Source organism: Drosophila busckii, chromosome 3L (assembly GCF_011750605.1).
Source record: "Drosophila busckii strain San Diego stock center, stock number 13000-0081.31 chromosome 3L, ASM1175060v1, whole genome shotgun sequence".
In the NCBI taxonomy this organism is placed as follows: domain Eukaryota; kingdom Metazoa; phylum Arthropoda; class Insecta; order Diptera; family Drosophilidae; genus Drosophila; species Drosophila busckii.
In genome coordinates, this window is record NC_046606.1 from 6919923 (window position 1) to 6939848 (window position 19926).

Consider the following 19926-nt stretch of genomic DNA (forward strand, 5'->3'; position numbering starts at 1 on the left):
TATGAACTTAGTTAGTATATAATTTATATTAAGTATACGTCTTATGCTATATTTATATTAAGCTTAAATATAAAGTTAGCTAACATACAGTTTATATTACGTATACGTCTCAAAACTATATTTATATTAAGCTTAAATATGAAATTAGCTAGCTTAAAATTTATTTATATTTTTAGTTTAAATATATTAAAATATAGCAACTCTTACTACTTAATTAAAGTCTTTTTTAGTTAAACTTAGTTTACTGCCAGTGTATACACCCGATTTGATTTCGGAAAAATTACAGCGTAGCCTGTCGAGTGGCAGCAACAATTCGAGTGGGTGCAACATGGCGTAAGAGGCATGTGAAGTGACCGCAATTAAAGTGTGCATTGCTCTCTCTCTCTCTCTCTCACCAACACACGCACACACATTTTCTAACTGTTTTGTTTTCTTTGGCAGGAGCGTCGAATTCAACAGTCGAACAGCAGAAATTGAGCTTTGAGGCTAAAGTGTGTACCTGAAACTGAAACGCTAGACATTTTGGTTAAGCGCTAAGCGGCAAGGGTAACGGTAACGGTTAACGGTTAACGACAACAGCTTTTTGGCAACGGCACTTGGCTTGGGCGGCAGGTGCAGCGCAACAAATAAGAACCAACTCAAACGACGGCAACAACGGCGGCCAGAATTTTTTCGCGTTTGGATAGTGTCGAGGAGGTGCAACGGGGTCGCAGTGGCAGCGGAATTGGAATAGCGTCTGTTGTTGCAGGCGCTGCAGGAGCGGGTGGAGCAGGAGCGGGTGCGGTAGCGGGTGCGACTGGTGCAGCAGCGGTGGCAGCGGGTTCACCAGCCAGAGCTGTGCAGCAGCAGCTGCCAGGTCAGAATTTGAGCGGAGCTGTCTACGGGGGCGTGGGCGTAATCGGTGGCAATGCGGCTGTTGCACGCAATCGAAGCGCAAGCACAGTACTTGAGCTAAGTCATAGTCAGAGCGGAGTGGGCAGCGGCGGAGCGACGCGTAAGTTTTCGAGTGGCAGCGGTGGCGGCAGCGGCGGAGGGATTTTGAATGCAGGCGATGTGAATGGTTACGGCGAGAGTGTGAATGGCTTAACAGGTGTGGGCGTGGCAACGGGAGCAGGAGCAGCAGGCAGTATTAGAAATTTAGCACACGAACGTGCAGGATCAACGGCAAGCAGCTTGGGCATAGCATTGCGTGAACGTTTATCCATCAGTGGCGCATCATCAGCAGCAGGCGAACAAACAGTTGGTGGAGCAGGAGCAGGAGCTGGAGCTGGTGGCGGCGGCGGCGGCGGCTCGGCACCCACAATTGGCAGCGGTCCCAGCGTGCCCACTTGCAAGCGCCAGGGCAGCTTCTCGAATGTATTCTCAAAGCTAATCGATGGTATGCCCGCTGGCACGATGTTCGCCAAGTTCAAAAGCGCCAATGTGGCTGCGGCCACATCTACGCAAAACGTTGCCGACGGCAATCCCATTACGCAATACTTTGAGATTGGCAAACCCATTGCCTGTGCCGGTCCGGAGCTTGTCTGGCGCATACACGACGGCTACCGCAAGAGTGACAACAAGGTGAGCTAACGCCAACAATAGCATGCCACAAATCGCTTTGCAATCGCTCTCTCTCTTTCGCTCACTCTCTTAGGAATGTTCCGTCTTTATATTTGAGAAAAAAGTGGCCGAGAAGCTGCACAAGCCACGGCGCAAGGAGACCATCACCGAGCTGCTAAAGGGTTCCGTTAAGACATTGGAGCGCTTTCGCCATCCCCGGGTAAGTGCGCAACTAAAATATTTGCACACCTAGCCAAACAGCATTGCATATGCTCCATGGAGAGTGGAGCGACATGGTTTGTCTCAAGCAATTTTCTTACACTTTTTGTTGCTTGCAAATTTACATTGCAATTCAATCTGTGAGCGGCAAACAAAGCTGCAGCTGTTTACGAATTGCTTGAGGCAGCAAGTTGCAAAGCAAGTTGTTCCCATATTATTGGCGTAACTCGATACGGCAGTTGACATTTAAAACAAATAATAATAGAGCAGGAATAGAATAAAGTCCAGCAACAGTTTGAACAAAAATATTAAAAGTAATGTTTAAATTTGCTTAGCTATTGTGTAATTAAATAAAGTTTAAAGCTAGCAAAATCATAAAAAACAAACTACTTATTTGCTATATAATATTTTATACATATTAAACAAATATAGAGTTGTTTGAAGTTTTCTTAAATTACAGAATTCAGCACTTGCTAAAAGTTTGTTTTATAAAATGTCTGATTATTCAAAATAATTAAAGCAAATGTTTATTAATCTGAAATATTATTTACTGACAGCTTAAAACGTATTTAAATATAACAATTTTTTGAAATGAAGGCGTATACTTAATAATATTATATGTTGAGCTTAATTTTAATTTAATTCTGATATTAACTTAAAGCAAATGTTTATTAGTTAATTTGTAAATTATTATATTTCTAAAATATTTTTAAAATGCTTAATGTAGGCGTATACTTAATATAATAATATTATATGTTGAGTTTAATTTTAATTTAATGTTGATATGAAAATATTGTGCCTTATAATTTAAATTTAAGTTACTAACAATTTGAAGCAAGAGTAACTATTTTATTTTTAATTAACAGCTTTGGTGTTAACACAAATTGTATTTGATTTTGCTTTGTTATTTTATCTGTTTTTTTTTTTTGCAGATACTACAAATCTATCATACGGTGGAGGAGAGTGCGGATACATTGGCCTTTGCCGCTGAGCCTATATTTGCCAGCCTTTCAAATGTGCTGGCCTTTCACGTGAGTTTTCTTTCTCGCTCTCTCTCTTTCTTTCTCTTTTACACACACTCAGCGCTTTTGTCTTGACGCTGCTTGCTGGGGCAGTTGCAATTTACCTTGTCGGCTGCCGTGCGGCATTGTGTACATTGTTTCACTGCTGACAAAGAGGGCGGTGCTGTGTGTGTGTGTGTGTGTGTGTGGGCGTGGTCTTTAGGCCTTTTAGCTGGCAGTGCCAGAGCTATGAGCAATTGTTGTGCTTTTTGCGTTTAAGTTTTTGTGAAAGTTTCGCTTGGCAGTCAACTGCATAGTTTGGCTTTTTGCACAAGTGCCAGACACACACACACACACAGCGCTATACAGACATTCACACAACTAAATCGAATTACAGTGCGTGCTAGCAAAAGTTTACGCTGTGCAGATTGAGTCAATAAAGTGCTTCAGCTATTGCTTGCACAGCACCGAAATTGATACACATAACACACACACACACACACACATACACACACCTATTTACCTGCAATAAAGCGCAAGCTAAACTTTGTTGTTCAGTGTATTGTGCGCCTTTGTTTTGCTTCAACTATCAGACAATATTTTTGTTTATTGATGCTGCACACAAATTCTCACACAATATACCCAACAACACTAACACTAACAACAGCTGTAAGCAACACAAACAACAACAAAAGTCGTTTGCGAGTTAAATTACATTGAAAATTGCCAGCAGGTAGTACAAAAAAAATGCACAAATTGCTTTCGATATAAACAAAACAAAAAGAAATCCCACAGTTTGACTATTGCTAAAAAATAAAAAAATATTTGCGCTTGTGTGTGGAATGCGTAAACACGTTTGGCATTTATAGTTTGCCATGCTGCATATGTTAAATAAATTTGTCATAAAAAATCAATTTAGCACAAAAATAGAATCACTTACGCGTCAGCGCATTTGTATACAAATATTAAAGGGCGGCGTAGGATGTATGCATAAAATAGCAAAGTAGTAAATCCTAGGAATTAGCAATGTGCTCAAATGTTTAACAATTTTAGCTAGAAAATGCAAACAAGCTGCTGTCAGTTCAAAAGTCTACGAGCATTCTATGCAAAAAGTTAGCACAATACGAAATTTTACAAGTTGAAGCTGTAACTAGCTCCAATTAGCTAAAACTCAACACATTTTTGGGCTTAAAAACCTAAACAAGCCTCAAGCTTCTAGTTCTAAGTACTGCATACAAATTCATTAACAATTATGAAGAAGCTACAAAATCCATAATTAAAGCACAAATTTTGTAGCTTTTTTGCATCAAATATATGCATAACTTATAAATTAAATAGATTTTAGCTTATTAATTTAAAGGTCAATTTGCTTTATTTGCTGTTTTACAAAAAAATAGCATACTTTTCAGCGTTTAGTTTGTGCTTTGCTAAATTTTAACAAACTTGTAAAGACAAACCCACTAAGCACTTACAAATATTTTATATGCCTATACTATATATATATATATGCTTAGACTAAAAGCTCATCAAGCTGTCTGCAAACTTTATGAGTTTATGACACAGCAAAACGAATTGAAAAGCAAAAAAAGCAGCAGCAATTGCCATAAAAATGCAAACACAGCCTTTTTTAGGTTTTTAGTGTTACGGGGTTAAGCTGTGTGTGTGCTACGTGTTTTCATATACTATATATATTTGTTGCAGGAGTCGAAAACGTATGAGAATGCGAGCGTGACGCCACAAGGAGGCGTGGCTGGTGCTGTGGCGGCGCAGGCGGGAAATGCGCCAGCCGGAGCACAGCCGCAACGTCCGGCGCATGCAAAGGAATATAATTTCTTGGACATGGAGCTTAAATATGGATTCTTGCAGGTAACAAATGGACACACACACTCTCACATGTGTGTGTGTGTGTGTAACAAATTTGACTCGCTCTACACTTTTTTTTTTTGCTTTTTGGGTGTGTTGCAGCTAACCGAGGCATTGTCCTATTTACACTATTCCGGTCACGTAATTCATCGAAATGTGTGTCCATCTTCAATACTAATAACCAAGCGTGGCATATGGAAACTTGCTGGGATGGAGTATGTGGGTAAGTGCGAACAACTCACAGAGCAGCAGTCAAAGCGGTAAATTGAAATGTTGTCCCTTGTTGTTCGTTGTTGTTGTGGGCAGAGCGCATGAATGAGACTGATTTGAATAGCAGCATACCATGCCCGCCTTGGAGCAATCGTGTGTCCAAAATGGCGCAACCGAATCTGGACTTTATGGGTAAGCGCTGCAGCTCGAGCGCAGCAATTTTCAACTTTACTTTACTTTTATTTTTGCTGTTTCGGTTGCTGTTGCAGCGCCTGAAATACAAAGCAGCTCCAAGTGCAGCCTGCTGAGCGACATGTTCTCACTGGGCATGGTCATCTGTGCGGTCTACAATAACGGACGTCCTTTAATACAGGCTGGCAACTCGACATCCAACTATGCCAAGCAAATCGAGTCGGTAAGTTGGGCTCGAAGACAAAACAAATTAATTTGCAGTAGCAAGTGGCAATTGAAAGTTTCTGTTGTTGCTTGGACACACTGTGCTGCTGTGTAATTAGATTCGCCAGCTTTTGTCAAATGCAAATGTAATCAAAAGTCCACTTGAGACTCGGTAATTATTCTCAGCCTCAGCCTCAGCCTCAGCCAGGTGCTGAAGCTGAAGCTGAGGCATGAAAAAGTTTTTGCAGCATAGCTGGCAAAAGCCTGCAGGCAACGTCATTAAAACTTTTGGCGTCAGTCAGCTGTCACTACACAACTTGCCCCTGTCTCAAGCACTCACTAATGCGCTCTCTTTCGCACTCTAACGCTATCTCCTTCACTAGCTGGATGACCATGTGCATAAGCTGCTGCCACGTCTGCCGATTGCGCTGCAAGAGGCAACATCTCGCATGGCCAGCCGCGATCCGACGGCGCGACCCACAGCACAGCTGCTGCAGCTAATCAAGTATTTCATGTGAGTATATAGACCAAGCCACGCCCACACGCACACTAACGCCTTCAAACTTGTCACAAATTAATTAACTTTCAACTAAGCGCTAACAAAAACAAGAAAAAAAAAGACGCGCAAAAACTTATTTGTTTGAGTTTCAAATGAAATTGACACCTGTTATAAACACGCACACATACAGTGCGCACACACACACACACAAGCGTTTTAAACAAGGCACTTATGAGCAGAACAAGACACGCAATCTCCAAGCCAATTTGTGCATGTGCGAGCTAAAATTCAATTGAAGCATTTACTTTTACCACATACACAACATGCACACACACACACATGCACACCTTAATTACGTCTGTGTGTGTTGGCAAATGAAAAACGGTAATCAGGCTTGAAATACACAATGCGTTGAGCTCACTTGAGCGCTGATTGTGTTTGTGGCAAAGCAAGCAAAGCTCTGAATGCTTTTGCCTTTAGCTTTACCTTTGCACACACACTCAGCCTCTTAACTGCGGTTGTGTGTATGTGTGTGTGTGTGTGTGGACTTATGACGACGACAGCAGCTGCTGCTAGGCAAACTGTCAGACGTGTCGAGCGTGCGCCTCCTGCTGCTTTGGCTGCTAGTGAAGCAGTTAAAATGAAATTGGAACTAACTGACATGGCGCTGTGTGCGCTGCTGGCTGCGTGCACCGTGGTTACAAACTAATTAAACATGCAAACAAAACGAAAGTTCAAAGTGTTGAAAATTTTAAGTAGAAAACTTAAAATAGTTAAGCAAAGCTAGCAACGAAATTTACAAGTAACAGCAGCAAGCAAAAATAATATAAAATTTAAAACAAATCATAAGTTTTATTTGACTTAAACTCAATAACTATCAAAGTTTAACAGCTGTCAGCCAGGCATTGCTAATTGAAATATGATAACTTGCCTAGCAGCACTTTTAAATAGCTTAATTAATTAATTAGTCATTAAGTTAACCACAGTGCACAAAAGCTTAGGCGCGCACTCAAAACTCAAAACCTTTGCGTGGTTTGCTGCTTAGCTTCGAATGCGCTGAGTGCTTTCAGCTCAGTTAGTCAGTTAGTCAGTTAGTCAGTCAGTCAGTCAGTCATCGTGTCACTTTGAAGTTCATTTAAATATGTATTATCAACATTTGCTGCGTAGCATTTCATTTCGTTTGCGACTTTCACTCCCTTTGCTTTCCATTTTGTTTCGACTTTGGGGGACGAGGCGTATCCTTGTTGTATGCAAATAGCTCAAGTGCTTGAACAAGTCGCTTTGAAATGTGATTGCGGACTCTTTATGCTGATTATGTTGCCCTAGGCTAATCAACGGTTGCAGCATTACTTTTTATTCAGCTGCGGCACTTTTGTGTGCAACGCAGCGCATACGCAATTTGATTTATATTTGCGACGGTTGTTTAACCAAGCATATGCTTGAATTATTTTGCAATCGCTAGAATCGTGCGTATATATAGTTAAAGCTGCTTGGCTACATGTTGCTGGCAACAATGTTGCTGTCAACATTTGGCGCTTCTCTTGCATAAAATGAATTAATTAGTCTAAACACTCTTTATCATTTTAATTGAATTTTGTGCATGAAATTTACAATTTACATAATAATTGCGTAAAAAGTTGTTAAGCTGCGCATAATTATTTTTAGCATTAAATACTTAACACTTGAGAATTGTATTTGACAGCGATCCGGCTATAAATGCATTAAAATTTTTGGACGTTGTCAACATGAAGGACACGCAACAAAAGTCGCAATTCTACAAGACAACATTGATTGAGGCAATGCCGTTGATACCACGCGTAAGTTATGGCTAAGAGCGGAAACTATGCTAATGACAGCCGCTTAGTCTAATTTATTTTATTTTTCTTATACTTATGCAGAAACTTTGGTGGCAAAACATTTGGCCCATGCTCAAATCGGAAATCAACAATGGCGAAGTGCTCGCTGCTGTGCTGCAGCCTGTCATGTTATTTGTTCAAGAGGCCACACATGCGGAATACGATGCGCTCATGTCGGCCACCATGAAGTAAGTTTTGCTACCCCAGCCAACTTATTGTTATTGTTGTGGTTGTGGTTGTGGTTGTGGCCTGTGGCTTCGCTCTGTGGCAAACAATGGACAGACCGCTGGCATTGGCGACTTTAACTTTTGTGAAAACTTTTCGTGACACTTTTCGTACTTTATTTTATTTAATTTTCTAGCTCGCTGCTACCTGTGACAGTTTCATATTGTAATTTATAGACCATACATAAATTAGTAAGCCACACACAGCTAAATAAACTGTTATATTACGTATACGTATACAAACTTGTCATAAAAGTTCTTACTTTGACGCCCTCGACAAAACTTTTATTGCTTCTGCTTCAACTTACGTTTTACTTTTTTTTTTTTATATAGAGTGGTCTACAGTCAACCAAAATCAATACAGGCCAGCGTCACAATACTTGAGAATTTGCATGTGATTATTGAGAAAACGAAGCCCGAGGATGTCAGCACAGATATAATGCCCATGCTATACTACTCGTTCGATGGCTCTACAATCCAAGTGCAGGTAAGCAAAAGTTGACAACGTTGTTTTGTTTAATTACGCAGCCAACCCAACGCTTACACCCCTCACAGTTATTTCTTAATTAACTGCCTAGCATTAAGTGGCTTTGACTGCCACTTGGAATTTTCGTCAACCCACCACACTTTTGAAAGTTATTTAATGCAACGCACCCCGAACAAATTTGTATTTGTAATTTTAGCTGAGCTCTGCCACTTAACCAGTTTTTGCCTCTCTGCTCTCGCCCGTGATAGACAACATGGCAACAATTTTAGCATACCTGGCATTGTCTGCTTGCAGCTCAGTTATTTTCACGTTGCTCCCTGTTGCTCCCGCTCCCGTTTGTCTATTTAAGTGGAAGAGCTTAGGGGCATTTTGAGTGCGCTACTTTCCATTTGAGCTGTACTTTGTGGTTTGGCAAATTTTATTAATTTCCATTTGAAATTATAAAACGCAATTAAATTGTAAATAACAAGTGCCCACTTTAAAGTTATTCGAGTGCACAGCTTACGTTCTATATATAACTCAAGAGATTAACAAAATAAAGTTTAAATGCTTTGACTATTTATTATTTATTTAAATAGCTAAAATATGGAGCAAATTTTAACTTTGGTCTAGTGTATTCAACTTCTACTACTAGAAAAAGTTTCTTTACATTTTTTGTCATGCGTAACTTGTCATAATCTCTAAGTACGCATAAATTTTTATAATTCTGTCAAACAATAAGGCGACTAACCAAATACCACCCACTGGACTTGCCTTTTAGAGACCCAAGCTATGACATTCCAATCCAATCACCCCCCTTTCCTTAAATGTAATGTGAATCGTCAAAAATAAAATATATCTCCTAGGCTAAATTATACCAGAAAATTTAATGATTGTGCCTGAAGTGACAAAATTTTAAATAAACACTTACAAAAAAAATATAAAAAATTTCTGTCAAAGCAAATCGCATACTATTTGCTTTATATATATTAAATTTTGATAAACATTGTTTAAAAATAATTTTCTAATTGGTTTATATTAAATTTATGTTTATAGTAAATTTCAAAGCTGCAGCCTTTAGCCAAATCTCAACTAACTAACAGAACTTGCGCTGCTAATCATTAAAATGCAGCAAATTCGTATAGCAAACCTACTAAAAGCTTTAAATATATTTTGTACTTAAATTTGCTTGAACTAACAAATAAATTTTCTTAACTAGAGCGCTGCTGTTGTGGCCGTGGCCAATGTTTTTGACTGCATCGATGATGTGACTATACGCCGCATGACGCTGCCCAAGGTCAAATTGGTATTTGAGAAGAACATAAGCGATCCAAAGATTGTGCAGAATGTGCTCATGTGCATCGAGCGTGTTATGGATCGCATGGAGCGTGCACAGGTGAATCGAATTGAATCAAAATATAAAAATAATAAATAAAATGTAAAAATATGCAGGTCATGGAGGAAGTGCTGCCGTTGCTGGCCAATGTGCGCATACCCGATCCGGATATAATCATGCGTACTGTGCGTAAGTAAAAGCAATAACAATAGCATATAGAATATATATATATCGCCAGTGATTAAAGCAAAGAAGCAGAGCGCAGCCAGCATGAGTTTTGGTTTAGAAATAAATAGGAAAAGCAATTAAGTGGCAACAAGTGTTGAATGCTCAGCGTGTGTGTGTGTGTGTGTGCTTTAATTAAATTAATATACGTCTTTTGCAACACACAGGCATTTACCACAAACTGTTTGCGGACAAATCATATGGCCTAACTGTGGAAACCATGGCAACCTTCGTGCTGCCCCTGCTCATACCCCATACTGTTAATCCGGCGCTCAATTTCGAGCAATATTGTTATCTGCTTGAGGTGCGTATACGCAATCTGCTAATGAACAAGCTGCTTGGCTGGCCTATCGTCTGGCTGACTGCATATTAATGCTGTTTGCTTGTTGCAGGTGCTGCAGCAAATGCTGGAGGCCATCGATCGTCAGCAGCGCAACAAATTGAAGTTGGATAATCTATCGATGGCCTCGCCGGAACGACATCGCACGCTGCGCCATCAGTTCTCCACAGATAACATGAACGCGCCACCATTCAACATACCCAACTTGCGCATCGATCAACGCAAGACGTCCAGTGCCGAGGACATGGCGCGCAAGAATTCCGGCGGTAAGCACAAAGCACAATTTTCTATTTGTAGTTGCTGTGGCTACGTGACAAAGCGCTAATCACTGCAAACGAAAAAATAATATTAACAAAAGATAAAACGCAATTTAATTGGCGCTGCTGCTGGCGCCAAACGCTTTTAATTAAAATGAAATTGTCAAAGTACAAGTTAAGTTTAATGAGCTTTCAGCATGTTAATGATGATTTATTGCGTTTGCTGTTCAAAAAACGCTTGTTAAATGCATCACATATCGCAGCAGTCAGCCCTCGCCACGCCCCCCCCCCTACGCTTTGCTCTGTGTGTGTTTACAAACAAACTTTTAATTTAACATAAATGCTTGAGCTGTAGCTTGCTCGCTCAAAGGTCATGCATATGGCTGTGTGCTGCTGCTATGTCAACTAACCATGCATGTCGCTCTCACTCTCTTCCCCTCTCTGCCTTTGCATATTGCAAATTGAAATGTTGTTGCCACGCTCAGGCAAACTTGGCTTTAGTGGCAGCATTTTTGGTCTTCCATTCCACAGGCAGCGTTGCGGTTTTCTGTGTCTGTGTGCGTGTGTGTGTGTTTTGTGTGTAAACAACACACACAAAATGCATACCTAACAGACTTGCCAGCCTAACTGTATGCACTGTAGTTCAAGCGCATGCCATTGAAAGTTAAATATTTGTTTAACGCGTCGTATGATTTATACTTATTGTGTATACGCAGCGTGGGCGTGCAATTAATACGCACACTAAACTGTTTGCCAGCCCAAAATTTATGAAGCGCTACAATTCCAAACAAGTTTTCGGCAACTTTTGCCGTTAGTTGATTAATAATTCAACAGACTTCAGCATCGCTTAGCCAGTTGGGCTAACTAACCGACGCTGCTTGATTTTCAAATGAAGATAACTTTTAGTTCAGCCCAGCTACGCTATTAATACTTTTTACAAGGCTAGCTAAGAAATTGAGACCTTCTAGTGCTTCTTAACTTTTATATAAGCGGTAAGGCCCCAGGCACACTTTTTGTTATAACAAATTATTATTAATTAATCTAAGATGCATTTTAAAGACTGCCCAAGTCCGAGAAATAAACCGCAAGTCCCTTTCCAGGTCCCATTCGATACAATTTTCAAAAAGTCCGTTCAGCCCCAAATCTGAAACGATACGAAAAATATGCCCCAGGAATAATTTTTTGAAGATTCCCTGTGAATCAAAAATGAGAATGCATTTCATTCGATTTTAATCCTTTGCTGTTGTCTATAATATTAAAAAAATACAAATGCTATTTGATATAACTTTAGTAATATATTTCTTAATTATTTGTGCATATTTTCAACAATTTGAACTTTCAAAAAAATGCAATTTGCATTGAGTTTCAAGCCAGCATAATGAATTTTATATTGCGCGCGCGTTTGGACTATTAATAAAGAAAAACGAGAAGGCGGAATTCATTTTTATATAACGCACGTTAATTTTATACTTTGGTACACATGTCGCTGCGATGTTGCGAAATGCATTTTAATTGCAATTGATTGAAATGTGAGCTGTGAGTTAAATGCATTATAATTGAATTGCAGATGAAATGCGTGCGCAATTGCAATTGAATGCGCAGGCAGCCAAATGAAACTGAAGTCAGTGTGCAGGCAAGCGAGAGTTAATAACTTTTGACTTGAATTTCAGGGGGGGGGGCAGGGTGAGGTGTTAAGCATTTGCAAGTCAGTTGCAGGCAGCCACCGCAGTTTTGTGGCAACCGCAGCATTTCGTATGTCCTGCTCGCCTGCCCTTGACACTGACAGAAATATGCGTATGCTGTCTGGTTTGGTTGGTTGGTTGGTTGGTGGGTGGGTGCGATGGGTGGTGGTTTGGGGCATGACCAATTAGCTGTTTCAAATTAAACTAGTAATTGTGCTGTAAATTGCTAATGCTGTTGTCTGCTTATTTATGTGTGTGTGTGTGTGTGTGTGTGTCGTTTTCGCAGGCTCTGGCATGTTGGGCGGCTGGTGGTTTGGCTGCTCACCTTCATCGCCGGACAGCAATTTCCTGCGCGTTGGCAACGTGTTTCCCAATCGACGGCTCTCGGACAACACGCTAATGACACCCAAAATCCGCATCGCCCCCTCGTGCGCCTCCTCGCCGGGCGGCACGCCAGGCAGCGGCCTGCCAACGCGTCGACACTCGAGCATTGGACCCCAGGAGCGACGCGGCTCCACTATCAATTTATCACCGCCAACTGTAAGTTGTTTTGTTTGCAATGCTGCAAACTCTTTTGCGTTTCATTTTCGTTTCTCTTGAGTTTCTCTTTTTTTTTTGTGTCAACCTTGCGCGCGCCATTTTGTTTGTTTGCTTCATTAGCCAAATACGAGTTGCGTTTCTAACATCAAAAAAAAACGCACAAAGCGCTTTGCTGTTGTCTAGCGATTTTTTGTTTTTTAATTTCATTTCAAGTTATAGCGTCTCTATATATAATATACATATTAGCAGTTTAGCGCTTAGCGTGTAGCGTTTATTATTTTTTTTTTGTCTAGCGTGTTAACTAACAACAACAACAACAACAAATGCCTCAAAAGTATGTATGCTGCTCAGCAGCAGAACAAGCACATCAAACATGCAGTTCAAAACTATATAAATTGCTTTATTAGTTTGCTTATAATTTGTATAAAATTGTTATATTGAATTCATTTCCCCCGCTCAAGCAAATACAATACAGCAAAAATATTGATATTTTATCTCTTATCTTCAAACTAACATACGCTACGCTAAAACAACAACAACAACAACAACACCAACCTATACCAAACTTTGTTGTTGCCAAACGTTGTCGTCCTCGCTTACATAACACACATACATATAAACACACATCAATTTCAAAACCTTTAGTATGGCGCTCGCGGTAGCTCCGGATCGAGTCTATCAGTGCCCTCCACCTCAGCCTATGTTGTAAGTCTAAAAAACAGAACAGAAAATTAAAGTTTGAAATACACAAAAACCAAGTACAGCAAAGACAGACACACTGAAAGCGTTCGCAAACAGCAGCAACAATTTTCAAAAATACATTTCAATTTAAACTTTAAGCTTAAGCTATTGCTAATTGTTGTTGTTGCTGCTGCTGTCGCCGCTGCTTGTTATTTGGTGTCGTCGTCAAGCAGCGAACTTTTGCACACACTATACACACACACACACACACACACAGCTAAACACACACACAGCTACAAGTGGCTGGATGCGTAGCAAAAAGTATTTAGTGCGCTCTGAAATGTATGCTACGGTTTTTGTGTGTGTGCTCTGACCTCAAATACAATGTCGGCCGGAAGTCGTGAACCTTGTGCTCGTTTGCACGCGTTACGTTCTGTATTGCTCTGTCTCACTCTCTGTCTCTCTCTCTTACTCTCTTATACATATACTCTAACTGGTTGTCTCTATGTGCCTGTGTACTTTCTCTCTGTTTTCTCGCTGTGCAACCGCAACTTGCAGCTGAGTTTTGCATATGAAAGTTGAATCATTTTTTACAAAAAACAAACTACAAACTTGTTGCCTTAACTAAATATTTACGTTTGTATTTGGTACATGGCTGCAGCAAAAGTTTCTTATCTATAGATGTTTAAAATTGTTTTTTCCGTTTAACTAAATTTGCAACTCAATTTTTGGTTTTGTCTTTAAGTTGTTGCTCGACAAGCAAATTTTGTGGCAGCTTATGCAAATTACGTCTATGATGCGATGTTTGCTTGTTGTAAGTGGCAAAATGCTCAACAAAAAAAAATGTTTATTTAATATTTATGGGTTTATTTTGCATACAGTATTGAGTTTTTTTTTTATGTATATAAGATTTGTCGCTCTCTCTCTGCGCTGTCTATTGATTTCATGTAAATGCCAAAGCAGCTGTAAGTAAAGGTCATTAGTTCTGTGTTGGCAGCGTTGTGTAAATTTTGCAGCGTTGATTGATCAAGGAAATGTCCACACACCTCTCACTCCTAACCAAGGACACTACTACTACTACAGAGAACTACTACAACTGAACTAACTAATTCATGAAAAGTCCCAAGTTTGTTTGTTTAATTGTTTGTTTGTTTTTACTGACAATTTGTGTTTGTATCTTTTTGTCATATAAGTCACACCGTATACAGACACAGACGTACACTAAGACAGCTAAGCATTGCTTGTATCTGTATTTGTGCATATTTTAAAGCGTTCAATCAAGCTAATAATCTTGCATACATCTACACATACATGAGAGTTGGGAACTATCGTTAGTGTGACTATCAATTATAGCAAATCTATTAATCGATACTATCGATATGTTTTCCAACTCCCACTCATATTTAGCAAACCATATAAACTATGCATATTTATGCTGTATTTGATATCATGTGTGTACCATTTGTTTATTTCATTACATGTTCAAAAATTAACAAAAAACAAACAATAATTATATATCAAAAATAATTGTTATCGGTAAATACCAAAAAAAAAAACAAAAAAAAAAAATTGCAGCTTGCACGGAGCATGATCGTGAGTACACGTTGCATTAATTTTCAGAAAACAGAAAATTTTCAATATAAATTCATAACACTATATATGATTTTTAATCATTTATTTAACTTATTTGTTATTAATTCTCTCTGCTTGCTGCCTATTAACTATTCATATAAAAACACAAACACACACACACATACAAGCGCACAAGTGCACACGCACACGCACACGCATAGACATGTCTGTGTTGAAATGTTATTAAATTTTATGTTAATGTAATGTAATAAACGAAAAGCGAGCGAGCGCTCGTTGCTCTGACAAACTGACAAATTGCTTTTCATGCATAACATAACTGTGTATACATATTTGTATGTATATGTGTATGTATTTTGCCAGTTAATTGTGTTTTTATTAATGCCAAATGTGTTGCAACAATTTCATGACTGTTTAATTAAGTTTGTTGTTGGCGTTTTTGATTTTTCTCGTTGGTTAAATAATGTTATATCTATATATATATATATATCGATTACATATACAAACAAACACACACACACACAATTGCACTTTTGTCACTAACAAATTGTTTGCACAGCTTGCATTAATTGCATTTAAAAAAAAAAAAAAACAAACATTGAAACTTTGCTGCAACACTTTTGACTAATCTTCCAAAGAAATCTCCTTTATTGTACTCCCAAAAACAGGGTGGCTCCATGCCCAACACTTCGTCGAGCGTGCCGTTTCTACTGTCGTCGAGCATGCAGTCAATACGATCACGTCGCACCTCGACTGTGCTATCCTCTGGGCCATTGGGTTCCGGTTCGGGTATATTGCAGCAATTGGGATCCGGCATGGTAAGACAATTAACTTCCGTATCTGGCACGGTTAGTCCGGTGCCCTTGTTGCGAGTGAATGGCACGCGCAACAACATGACTCACGGTTACAGCAACAGCAACGTCCGAAAGTGTCCGTCACTCAATATAACGTTCAGTCAATAATATAGTGCGACTGAAATCGGCGCCGCACGTCAAATGCCCGCTGATTTTAATTATTACAACAACAGCACTAACAGCAACAGCAGCTTGCGACGCAGCATGCAACTGAATTTGCCAGCGAACAGATACTTGAACCCATCAAGAAGCTATAACTAGTCGGCTCTACACATACATATATATATATATATATTATATATATTTTGAAAGTTGAATTTAGTGAAAAGGGGCAGAGGTAAATTGCAGCAATTTAATAATAAAGCAAAAAATAGCGCAAGAGCCTGATAAAAAGGGATCACCAGCTGGAGATTAAGAGAGAGTTACACAGAGTTGCTTACATAAAAACATAGAACATATCTTTTCAATGTTAACATTATCTATGTTGCTGTTTACTTAAGCCCTTAGTTATGGGCTTGTCATCAAAATGTTTATCTAAAGTCTATTATAACTAAAATAGCTTTATATTGTGGTGGTAGCCCACACTTTTTTGTGGCTTATAGATAAGATAAAGCGTCTGACGATAACATTATGCATAAAGATTTTATCAAAACAAAAATCATTTTGTAGCAATGCAAACTGAAAAGCTAAAAGAAAATTTCAACCCCCAAAATTATAAAAGTCAACACACCACACATACAGACAACCCACTACAATTTTTATGAGTGCAAATATTTTCCACGCGTTTAATGTTTTCATTTTCATTCAACTATTTTGCATATTTATCTATGAGCTTATTTATTGTAATTAGTCGCTTTGTTTTGATGTTGATAAGCGGAAGTTATTGTAAAAAAGTTGTTGATTGATATTAATTATTATTGACACAACTGTTTTTTATTTACTATATATATTGTTTTATATTTCGTTAAACATTTGTTCAACACAAATTTCCTACACATTTAGTAAAACTATTAGAAAACTCTCAAAGTGGCGCAATTGAAACGTGGTTTGTTCTTTTTTCGATTATTCCTATGTAAATACTTAACTATAAATTAATTTTCAAAATTGCATGAGTTTTTTTAATTTTTGCCTGTTGCAAATCTCTGCTATCAATACTGCTATTTAAATTAAAGATGCTGTTGCACTTACAATTAAAAAAAAGCTCAAAATATTTATATTAAGGTGAAGTTAAATTTATGAAAGAATGATATATATTTCGAAAAGTTTTAGCAGCACTGTGATAGTTGACTCTTTAGTTATTATTTAACTTTGTCTAAGGCTGCACAGCATCTTTAATCTAAATTTATAAAAACGTTTTCATGCATCAAAACTGTGATTTGTCTATGTCTCAAAAAACCAAAAAAAAGCAACAACAATTGTTTGTTTTTATGTATGTGTGCGCATATATGTATATGTAATTGTATTTGACTTGCCATTTTACTTTCTGCCCATCTGATTGCACTCGAACTTGAATATATATATAAATAACAAAAAACTAAAGCAGCTGTAATGAATTTTATAAATGAAAAAAGTGAAAAGCTTAACTCAAACGTTGATTGACTGACACTGGAAGGCGCTGTACTATATTGAGACGAAAATCAAGCAAAAACTAAATATAAACTACTTATAATACTAACAACTGATCTACAATGTGCTTATGCATTTGTATTTCTATTTTAAACTTAAGTAATTTGCGAATTTATTATACTTGTATTTGTTAAATGTATATGTGTATATCTAATGGCTGCCAAATGCGCTTGCTTTTTATTAATGTTTTTTGTTTTATTTAATGTTGTCAGTGTAGCCCTAAACCAAACCCTAGCCCAAACCAAAAAAAAAGAAACCCTAACCTTGCTCAATTGTTTACCCTTAGGGTAAATACCATATGTATGTGTGTGTGTGTTTGTGTGTTTGTCTATTTTACTTTTGTTATAAACTACATTTTTGTGTTGGCAACTATACTATTTACAAACTAATGTTATTGTAAGTTATATATATTTATATATATATATACTACAACATGTGCCTTAAGAGTTGAAACATGCGGAAACGTGTATACATATTGTATATGTTTATATAAAGCGAAAACAGTAACTACTTCTTAATCATGTACACATGTATGTATGTGTATTTATGCATAAATCATAAGTATGCTATAAGTCGAGCATTAGCTAATGTTGTATACACACACACACACACACGCACACTAGCAAACCACAACCACCACAACCACAACCAAATCCACTCCTCAACTCAATTGTACCTTAGTAGTAGTTTTGTAGACAAATTACACCCAACACAAACACATACACATACAAATACAGTTACAAAAAGTCCTTTGATACCCGCTCCGATATATAAACGTAACTATCTATCGATGTGTAGTTTTGTAATTTTGTATAAGCAGTTGGTATATACCCTGAATGTCATCAGGGCAGATAATCTCCGAATTTAATGTGCATGAATTTGTACCTAGCCCCGATCCGAACCGACCCGACCCGACCCGACCGCCCCGTTCAAATGCTTAGCAAACCAGTGCCCAATAATTTACTTCTTTTGATTTGTTTAACATTCATATCAATGTAACTACAAATATAACTGGTATATATATCTCTTGTTGTGATCCATATATATAAATGTATAACTTATGCTCGTTAATACTCATTATATAGCCGTACTATAATCGGTGTGAGGAACCCCAAGCCCATTCCAAATTAACCCCAAAGCTAATCTACCCCATCTGTAGTTTTTGTACGCCACTTTTCTTTAGCTCTAGCTTAACATATATATACATTGAAGAACGTGTCGATCTAATTGCTGGCCTCTATATATTTTGCAACAACTCTATTACAGTATCAACTATTCTCCGGACGTAACTAAAGTAACTAAAATACAAAGCATATATATTATCAACTGCTAACTATATAGTATATATCTTTTAAATGCAATTTCTCGCTACACACTAATCAACATACTAACCACAAATATAAAACATATATAAATTGAATGTATATTTAGCAGCAGACACAGGCAAAAGTAAAAGCAAATGCATTGTAAAACGCAAAAGCAAAAAGAAATTTTAAATTATATTTTAAATTCTAAATGTTTATTAGGAGCAGCAGCCAACTTACAATTAGATGTGTGCAAACTCAATCAACAGTTAAAACATAATCAAACTAAATTTTTAAATGTATTTAGCATATGCGTATTAACAAACAAAAAGCAAAAACAATGTGTTAAACACAATACACAAAGAGCGAACCACACAACACACAAAGAAAGGCACGACCTCAAGCAGAATGCAATCAAATTTACACAATATAAAATATATATTATATATGAATATATGCTAAAGTAGAACATACATTGCATATTTAGTCCAAGCTATTTAAAAATATGCAAACAAACAAAGAATTATACTAATCATACATATACATTACTATTTTTCGAATTATTTAAAACGCATATCATATCAAAGAACATGACATTATACTATATAGAATGCTACTATATAAATGTTAATTATACGATAAACAATTGCTGAGTGCAGCTTTCAAACTTGAGCTACAAATCTAAATGCAAACTTTATGTATAACAGTTATATTTTTGCTTGCAACGCTAGACAACTTACTCCATAGCAAACTGTTATACTTTTATACATATTTTGAAAGCTTGCACCTGCAACTCGCCACCAACTACAAAACTAATCAATTGGAAAACATGTACCTATGCGCATACCTCATACAAACAGCAAATGCAAATAATTCTTGAATCTAAAGCTTTAGCATAGAAAAGCAATGAGCACAAATATACTGACATACATATATCAAAAGATACATATTAACATTGTTATAAAGCAATCACATGCTATATATTTTTTTAATATCGCAACAACAAACATAAAGCAAAATGCTTGCATATCAACTACACACAACAAATTGTCTAGAGAACTACTACTAAGGTGTTAACACATACGCACACACACTCACACACACACACTCAACTACCTGCAGTCTTTGCCAACTATCTCAAATATATTTACTAAAAAGTTTAAAAGTCAATTTATCTAAAGCCGACGCGTATATTTGTTATAAATGTTATACATT

At 37.7% G+C, this 19926-nt stretch overlaps 1 protein-coding gene across 8 annotated transcripts in view; it reads left to right on the top strand.

Moving 5' to 3' along the window:
* Positions 1 to 19926, top strand: part of LOC108600272 (SCY1-like protein 2) — a 47260-nt gene that overhangs the window by 26357 nt on the left and 977 nt on the right. For 3 of the 8 annotated variants that reach the window (XM_033293884.1, XM_017987735.1, XM_017987734.1), the window contains exons 3-20: positions 442 to 1563; positions 1637 to 1762; positions 2694 to 2792; positions 4464 to 4628; positions 4728 to 4848; positions 4932 to 5027; positions 5105 to 5250; positions 5615 to 5745; positions 7433 to 7547; positions 7629 to 7774; positions 8144 to 8297; positions 9496 to 9672; positions 9729 to 9801; positions 10005 to 10141; positions 10230 to 10443; positions 12403 to 12656; positions 13302 to 13361; positions 15566 to 16040. In XM_033293884.1, coding sequence (XP_033149775.1) covers positions 1381 to 1563; positions 1637 to 1762; positions 2694 to 2792; positions 4464 to 4628; positions 4728 to 4848; positions 4932 to 5027; positions 5105 to 5250; positions 5615 to 5745; positions 7433 to 7547; positions 7629 to 7774; positions 8144 to 8297; positions 9496 to 9672; positions 9729 to 9801; positions 10005 to 10141; positions 10230 to 10443; positions 12403 to 12656; positions 13302 to 13361; positions 15566 to 15889 — 2721 coding nt within the window. In that variant the 5' untranslated portion in view covers positions 442 to 1380 and the 3' untranslated portion in view covers positions 15890 to 16040. Of the gene's footprint in view, positions 1 to 441; positions 1564 to 1636; positions 1763 to 2693; positions 2793 to 4463; positions 4629 to 4727; positions 4849 to 4931; positions 5028 to 5104; positions 5251 to 5614; positions 5746 to 7432; positions 7548 to 7628; positions 7775 to 8143; positions 8298 to 9495; positions 9673 to 9728; positions 9802 to 10004; positions 10142 to 10229; positions 10444 to 12402; positions 12657 to 13301; positions 13362 to 14912; positions 14931 to 15565; positions 16041 to 18673; positions 18836 to 19926 lie in introns of those variants that run through there. The other 5 variants (XM_017987733.2, XM_017987736.2, XM_017987731.2 and 2 more) reach the window with 5 other exon arrangements.